The sequence below is a fragment of the Primulina huaijiensis genome, chromosome 5, assembly GCF_012295235.1.
Source record: "Primulina huaijiensis isolate GDHJ02 chromosome 5, ASM1229523v2, whole genome shotgun sequence".
In the NCBI taxonomy this organism is placed as follows: Eukaryota; Viridiplantae; Streptophyta; class Magnoliopsida; order Lamiales; family Gesneriaceae; genus Primulina; species Primulina huaijiensis.
The window spans coordinates 5,077,219-5,085,362 of NC_133310.1; the positions used below are offsets into that span (position 1 = coordinate 5,077,219).

The window sequence follows — 8,144 nt, forward strand, 5'->3', positions numbered from 1 at the left end:
ATTTTTTGATTATCATTAATTAAATTATTATAAAAATAAATTTAGCATTATTTGGATGCAAGTCCGATTGAGTTATTATACAATTAAAAAGATTTAAATTACAAAACGGTAACGTTAAATCTTATAAATGATGACGAATTCGATTTTCATTAATTTTTTTAAAAAAATATGTAGGTATCAAAAATTTACAATTTTTAAACCTTTTTGAAGGTATATTAGGGTATTCTCATGTACAAGTCTTGCAAGAACACAAATCAATAAATTCAAAGGAAGAAAATTATTCGAGAGCTGAAAGTGTGAAATTGTGCTTTTCGATAAATAAATCTACGGTGAAGACTTTGGAGCCTCTACAGTCGGTTCCACACCAACCCTACTCCCATTCTTACCTACCGGAGCCTCCTCCTCCTCATCACCATGGATCCGATCAAGCACCAAAACCAAGCCCATGGCAAACGCGGCGTCGAACCCAGGTTTCAGCGAGAGCAAGAAGACGTCTTTTCCAAGAACGACATTCGTGGAGGCGTCGACCTTTCGGCGTATCTCAGCCACCGCTTCGTTCTCTTCGTTCAAGATTCTGCAGTTCCGGCATCCGAAGGAGCCCTCTACGTGGTAGTCCACGCTCGGATTGCTATACACCTCCACCTCTACGCCCGATCGACCGATTATGGATGATCTACGTACGCTGAACAGCGGCTTTTGCCCTTCAGTTCTCTCCCCAACAAAGCCTTCCCATCTCTGATGCAGGCTCGGCCACTGTTACAGGGATTTCGAGTTAGCTATATTTATAAAACTAGCTTCTCTATTAAAACATTAATATACCTTTCTGCGGACAGTGAGGAGGCATCCACCGTCGGCGTCCATGAGAACGAGTTCCCCCGTTTCAGCAGCGTCGGGGCCATAGGAGTCGACACGGAAGACGAGTTGGCCTTTCGAGTCATAAACACTGAAGCCGTCTCCGCAGAAGAAATGGGAGGTTTTGAGCACAGTGAGATGGGTTTCCTCTTCGTATACATACCCTTCTTCCACAATCGTCATTAATTTCTTTGTGAGGGTAATTATGATTCCTTCTCTGCTTATTAAGAAAGGGTGATTTGTGGCTAATGGAGCAAAACAGGAAAATGATATTTTTTAAGCTCAAAGTTTGGTTTCACGTGCCTTTTAAGGTAACGTGGTGGGAAGGGGAGCAGCTGGGGTACAGGGAGTTTTATGTCTTTTGTTATATATGTATGTAACAAAAGTAACGGGCGGGCCAATTGAGAAGCACAAAGCAAACCAAAAACTATCGATTATATATCTTGTGCGACGGTCTCACGAATCGTTATCTGTGAGATGGATCAATTCTATCGATATTCACAATAAAAAGTAATACTCTTAGCATAAAAAATAATAATTTTTCATGAATGACCCAAATAAGATATCTGTCTCACAAAATACGATTAGTGAGACCGTCTCAAACAAGTTTTTGCCAAAACTATTAGCTAGTAAATAAAAAGACATAGAGATATTTTATTTTTTAACTTTTGTTAATTATTTTTTTAAAGAAAATTAATTTGTATTTGAAATATATTTGAGCAGGTTTTTTTTATTTTTTATTTTTCGTCGACTATTTTTTTAAGAAAATGACATCCGAGGACGGGTAAGAAGAAAGACAAGTTGAAGAGAACCAAAGCTTAATGTGAAACCAAATGAGTGATAAAAGCAGTAGAGACAACTCAGCCAGATTAAGTAGAGCGTTGAAAGAAAGGAAACTTCGATAGAAGCACATAGTTCCGAAGAGACGACTCCGGTAGATAACCAAATTTGAAGAATTTGTTTCCCTAATGAAATATGTACCCAAATTATAAGAAATTTTTGACTATGTTGAAGATTAATAATACATCTTATTTTTTAAAGTAGTAAGTCTCTTGTGAGACGGTATCACGAATCTTTATCTGTGAGACGGGTCAATCCTATCGATATTCACAATAAAAAATAATACTCTTAGCATAAAAAGTAATATTTTTCTATGGATAACCCAAATAAGAGATCTGTCTCACAAAATACGACCCGTGAGACCGTCTCACACAAGTTTTTGCCTTTTTAAAGATAATTTTGTTCCTAACGGGAGCATATGGTAACAAAAATCAACTTGTTGATTTATATAGAATGTCAGGAAATCTCGAAAATATTGAAGGAAACACTCAACATAATTTTAATCCATTACAAAACAGAATGCCTATTTGACCATTTATATAGAAAATACTCACATAGTCAAAATTGGTAAATATTTCCAAAAGTAAAAATAATGAAATTAACTTTAATAATGATATTATCTTGCCAAAAGAATAATGAAATCAGATTGGAATCAAATTTCGATTTTCCTAACAAAAAAATACCCAAAAAAAAGACATAAATGAAGGGATTTGCTGAAAATTTCGTTGGGCTCGTGGCAAAAGCACTGAATTTTGTGTGTTGACTCAATCAAAGTAGCTTTTTTTAAATCCAAATCCACATTGCCCCACCTCAATTGTTGGCGGGCTCAGTTTCAACATGTCAAAAAGAGGCATTTTCAACGCATCAAATACCTTTATACTTAAAATAAATGGGTATTTTGTTTTTTTTAAGGTGATCAAGATTATTTTACGAATTTCTCCAATATAAATTTAAGATCTTAATTCAATGTAAAATAATACACATAAAAATAAATAATCATTTGTTTTTAAGTCTACATATGTTTGCAGATTTTATAAAAATAAATAATTTTTTTATGCATACATTGTTTGATATCACTCGAATGATGACGATCGGGAAAACCTGTAAGGCAGAAAGTATCATATGGAACCTGTTTATGGAAGAAGGCCTAAGAGGGAGCCCATTTACACGAAAAAACCATAGAGGGAGCCCAAAATCAAGGATAGCACATGGTATTGTTATAAAATATGTGTTCAGTGTGTGATTCTAATTTGATTTCATTATTTGACACGAATTCCTGGAAAATCCATAACTTTCATGTTAGGTCAATCAATGTATTCTAGGTTATTTATATTTTCTGATAATTTGACACGAATTCCTAGTTTGTTGTGATATATGTTAGATAAAAGGTGAGTAGTGAATGAAAGGGAGTGGGAGCTGTCCCACATTAGAAAATGTGCCAAGAAAAGTCTTCTTTATTAGCTCCAAGTTTGAGCTAAAGGTTTGGGCCCCAACAGGTTCCAGAAGTTTTTAGAATGAGGAAGACGTTGATAGACTGGGTCTCGGTGAAACACATGCGCGCACGGCTAGCTCAGTTCAATTTGGTGTGGTGCGATGTGGTCTCTTGACCGTATTAATCTTTTTGGACAAAATTTATTTGGAAAATAATTTTTATTTTCAAAATAAAGACAAAGACTGCAACAGCGTATCCATTAGCCTATCACATAAACGTTCGCACGAAACAGTGCACCGTCTACGTTTGGATAAAACAGTATATCCGTCAAGAGAGCTGTGTTTTACCCAGTGCGTCCCTTGGCACAGAACCGTGCGTCCATTGGCGCAGAACCGTGCGTCCCCTGGCTTGTGTGCACGTGTCCTTTGGCTTATGTGACTCATTCTTTAAATAGTCCCCTGCAGCATTCATCCCATACTTTTTGCAAACATTTTCATTGCATTCTTCCCTTCCGAAACTTGAGAGTTCTACATATTTCGTTCGCTGGTATCAAAAGTTGTAGTGTTGCACTCTTGATTCGAAATTGTTGTATCTTAAAGACGATTATCGCCAACGTAAAGCACTGTTATACGGGCAATTTCGTCTTGCAAACAAAGGACTTATCTTTGCCTCGACTTATTGCTTACCGTTGCTGCTCACATTGTTCCATTGTCCAAAATCCCGAATAACTGCAATATATGATTTCAATTACATGATTTATAGCTTTTATTAAATCTCTTACATGTAGAACATTTGAAACATTGTGTTTGGACTTTTGTAAAGTTTAAAAATGTTGTGTTTAGATCTTTGTATGGTTAAAAAAAAATTGAACCATATATTTATCATCAGCTATAATCTTTAGCAAAATAGCAAACCATTGATATCACATGCCACATTTTCAACTCAAAATGACTAAATGAGAAAATTTTAAAAATATAGGGCCGGATAAGAATCGTTTTTTATAATATGGTAAATCAAAATCACTCAGACACAAATATATATAATATATATAACAGTTTTCACTTGCGAGTAAATTAAATTTCACGATTGACTGAAATGACATTTAATTTACAAGAATGGATCCGACACTCCATTCCACAGCACGAACATCAAAACAAGTGACAGTCTACTAAAAGGAACTAAACGAAGCTCTGCATTACAAAGCCGAACTTTGTTTCAAAATACGAGAAAACCATGAATTGATCAGATCATCCTGTCACTATCAACACTTTTTATTGTTGCTGCGCCGTTGATTCTGTGCGGGCTAGTGATTATTAGGATGTTGTTGCTGGTGCACTGGATGCCTGACGGAGGAAGCTAGGATTCTCTGTTGTTCGACCTGGAACAGTTCGTGCAGATTGTTCTTGAGGTAACAGTACTCGTATTCAAGGAGTTCCAACGCTCTTAAGCACCTGAATTGATTTATTTTTTATTCGGACCCAAGAGGCTTTTTGCAAGCATGTGAAAAAGTGAAGTTTTAAGTACGTACTATATTGAAATAAGAAAAGGCGTGTGTTTACCCAGGCCAGTTGGTTTGGTCGGAAGCAGCGCGAAAGGCGACGCACACATTCCTCACTCTTTTGGCACCAATGCTCGAACTGCTTCCCATTAATTGATTCAAATGTATTCCCATTCTCTTGTAATCCGATAACTCTCTATCTGCCCTATCAAAATATATCACCCAAAACAGTTTCAAACCCCCACAAAAAATAAATTTTTTAATTTCCAAATGTAATCTTTGGAGTGAATTACATACAGCAATGCTCTGAGGTTCTTCAACAGCTTTTCAGACTCGTGGAAGTATATGTTGACAACCTCGGAGACAAAGTTTGGAGATGATTCATCTTGCAGCTGCTGCAGCTGCAAGAACTGCTCATCCAACACTCCCTAAAACACGTACACCATCACAACATTTCAATGTTATCGCAAGAGACAATCCATATATTTCGACAAATCGTGATCAGTATTGAACCTGGTGGAAGAGTAAAGCCAGCAACCGGTTCATTTCGGCCAGCAAACGCTCCACATGGAACCCCAACATCCACAACGGTAGACCCGTTTTGTCTAATTCTTTCTTCGATGCTAACAACTGTTTTTTTTTTTTTGTTAAAAAATTCAGAAACTACGAGAATTAATAGAGGCAAGAATTCAATTCTTCCTTCTTTTTCTTGCCTTGCAAGGTTTCTAGATGTTGTGATGTTTAAGGATTGAGGATATACATATATAGTCGTTATGTTGGAATTGAAGAGTGAAGCATGCAATTTTTAAAGTGTGGTGGTGGATTATATTAGTCCCACAACTTAAAACAGGACAAATTTGTACTTGTCAGCGCAAAAGTACCACGCACGCTGGAAATGTAGGCTACAGTTTTATTATGGCACTTTTATTTTTTCGGGATTAAGTTTAATCCGATTCATATTTAAAATAAAAAATAATATTATTTCATGAATCGAATCGGATTAGAAATATGTCTCTTAAAATTAACTTATAAGATCGTTTTATATGAGTTTTTGTGTTCATTTTGTATGACTCCATCTGCTTCTTTTTTCAGGGAATTTGAATTTATAGATGAAAAAGTTACTATACACTGCGCGCACATATATTTATATATATACGTACCCTAGCAAAGACAAAATTGTGGCAAATTTATCGTAAAAAAGTAGATCAGGACGTAACAAAAAAATTGATATAAATACATGCAATTTCATCTCATCAAAGAGTATCAATATATAACGATCAACTCTTTCAAAAATGTTCATAGTCCTTGCATGCATACGCCAGGCTTGAATTCTCTCGATACTTTTACCTTAAGCCACTTCAACCTAGCTGCCAAAGTAGTAAACATTTCATGTCTACCAGAACTCGTACCCGATTCCACGACAAGCAAAAAGCAATGAAAGAAAATGTGCATAATATCCTCATCCATCATGTTGGTCCCAGGTACGGCATCTTGATATATAGATATGAAAATGAAGAATAAAATTGAGCACCGAGATTTACGTGAAAAACTTCTAAAAATTATTATAGTATACAATCACTCACTGTGTTTCCAAAAAGAACACACGATCTCTTAATACATGAGAACAAACATCACACGAAGAGAAAAGAATTGAAAATGAGATAACATCTGAATGAAAGGAGTGAACTCTATTATTAGACCTCCTAGTCAATGTGAAAACGCGTTTTCCAGTGTGAAGGCTCCATGTGTCAAATCTTGCATCTATCATCGTTAATGCATTTCCTATATATGTTGTGTTGTCATTCATTTCTTTGCCGATACACTACATCGCGAAACCGTTCTCCATGGCACCAGATGTCCATTTTGCTTGAAAAAATTATGAGCATGCAATGTACCAGAATTTCCCAGTTGCAAAACAAAGATGTCGAATCAAATACGAAGCAATTCATCTGGATTAATGCCAAGAAAATTTTTTTGTTTTATATTTATATTTTTTTTCATCAAAAGCAAATCAATGTGTCGTGTCTCCATCTTGATTCATGCTATGAGTTGTGGCGTACGTATTATATATAGGTAAAATGTTGATTTTACATTATATTTAACATAGAGGATTAACTATTCTTGATCTTATTATAATATATGAAATTTAATTTTGTGCAAATACTAATATATTAAATAAGGTTGGCGTGCAGAGTGGTAAGCTTTAGGTGGCAGGGTTGTGCGGCGTTAAAGCCCATCCAGTCCTAGTTTACCGCCACGCTTTTTCGCCATCAACGTTTGTTCACGCTATACAGTTTTTTAAAATTAATATAATTTATATTAAAATAAATTCATATCATAATTATAGAAATTAGTGTTATGTTTGGAAACAAATAATTATTATGGATATATGAATTTTAAATATGTAAAGTTATACTTGTCAAATAATAATAAAAAGTAAGAATAAATTATATATTCATATAATTGAAAATGTTACAGCACGAAAGATGATAGAATTTTGTTCACATAACTATTTGGCATTTTATTCTCAAATTAATTATGATGTAAAAAAAGGTTAACAATGGGATGACGTATAAAATGATGCAATTAATAATTAAAAATGAACTGAGCAATGATGAAACTTTTCAGCTGTTTCGCGCTCCAATGGCATTACGCATGGCTTATAAGTTCATACATAATATATTGATTGATTTCTTATACATTATATTTATGATATAAAATCATATTATTTAATTATATTATTAGCTTAAGCGATTGAATATTTTTTTTAGTCACTTATTAAAAAGTACTACTTTTATGTTAAAAGTATTATTTATTATTGTAAATATGAGTATGATTGACTTGTCAGATAAAAATTCATGAAACCGTGTCACAAAAGACATGTTATAAATTATTTATCGTATGGATTTATTGCACGCTTGGACTTGGTGGTGTTACTTTGGTGTTATGTGGTGTGCATATTTTAAAAATGTAAACTAATTAATTATTACTATGGACATAGGAATCATAACCATAATCATTATGCTTCTTAGTTTGTGCACTTTTGGCTTTGAAATTCCAAATGTGTCGGGAATATATATGGCTTTAACCTTTATAAATTCCCAATAACTCATAAATTTAAGCAGTAATCTAATAATTTCGTGTGCTATAAAAAGTTGAGTTTAGTTCTTAGTGAAACGGACGAGTTGCTCGAGAGAATATAATGTAACATGCATGGCACATATTTACGAATATTATTGTTCTTAATTTTGTAAAGAAACTTTGTCTTCCCCCCCCCCCCAAAAAAAAAAAAAAAAAGAAATGTACCTTAATTTTGGTGTGGTGGATGTATAATTTTATTTGGTTGTACACTGAAAGTACAATTTTTTTTTTCTCGAAATTTATTTATGTTGAGTTGAAGAAGAGCTTCGAACTCGAAATTTCGTCTCAAAATTGAGATTTTGGTGTCAGATCGACAGTACTATATATTATTGATAGTTGAAATTGTGTGTCGATGAATGTAAAATTCTAATATATTTATCC

General features: G+C 34.3%; 2 protein-coding genes across 2 annotated transcripts; both read right to left on the minus strand.

Annotated features, from left to right (window-relative positions):
- Window positions 1-266: 266 nt before the first annotated feature.
- LOC140977495 (protein LURP-one-related 5-like) lies at window positions 267-1,130 on the minus strand. Its single transcript, XM_073442232.1, has 2 exons — window positions 820-1,130; window positions 267-753 (listed from the first exon to the last, which is right to left on the minus strand). Exons 1-2 carry the CDS (start codon window positions 1,033-1,035, stop codon window positions 325-327), a joined length of 645 nt encoding a protein of 214 aa, XP_073298333.1. The 5' UTR covers window positions 1,036-1,130; the 3' UTR covers window positions 267-324.
- A 3,066-nt stretch (window positions 1,131-4,196) lies between these two features.
- LOC140977894 (pseudo histidine-containing phosphotransfer protein 6-like) lies at window positions 4,197-5,341 on the minus strand. Its single transcript, XM_073442619.1, has 4 exons — window positions 5,136-5,341; window positions 4,920-5,050; window positions 4,684-4,827; window positions 4,197-4,575 (listed from the first exon to the last, which is right to left on the minus strand). The coding sequence occupies exons 1-4, from the start codon at window positions 5,202-5,204 to the stop codon at window positions 4,428-4,430; spliced, it is 492 nt and encodes a 163-aa protein (XP_073298720.1). The 5' UTR covers window positions 5,205-5,341; the 3' UTR covers window positions 4,197-4,427.
- Between the last annotated feature and the right edge of the window lie 2,803 nt (window positions 5,342-8,144).

Coding starts and splice junctions, on each gene's coding strand:
- LOC140977495 (XM_073442232.1), bottom strand. CDS start 1,035: ATGACGATTGTGGAAGAAGGGTATGTATACGAAGAGGAAACCCATCTC. Junction 754..819: donor TCCTCACTGTCCGCAGAAAG/GTATATTAATGT, acceptor TCCCTGTAACAG/TGGCCGAGCCTGCATCAGAG.
- LOC140977894 (XM_073442619.1), bottom strand. CDS start 5,204: ATGTTGGGGTTCCATGTGGAGCGTTTGCTGGCCGAAATGAACCGGTTG. Junction 4,828..4,919: donor AAGAACCTCAGAGCATTGCT/GTATGTAATTCA, acceptor ATATTTTGATAG/GGCAGATAGAGAGTTATCGG. Junction 4,576..4,683: donor GACCAAACCAACTGGCCTGG/GTAAACACACGC, acceptor AAATCAATTCAG/GTGCTTAAGAGCGTTGGAAC.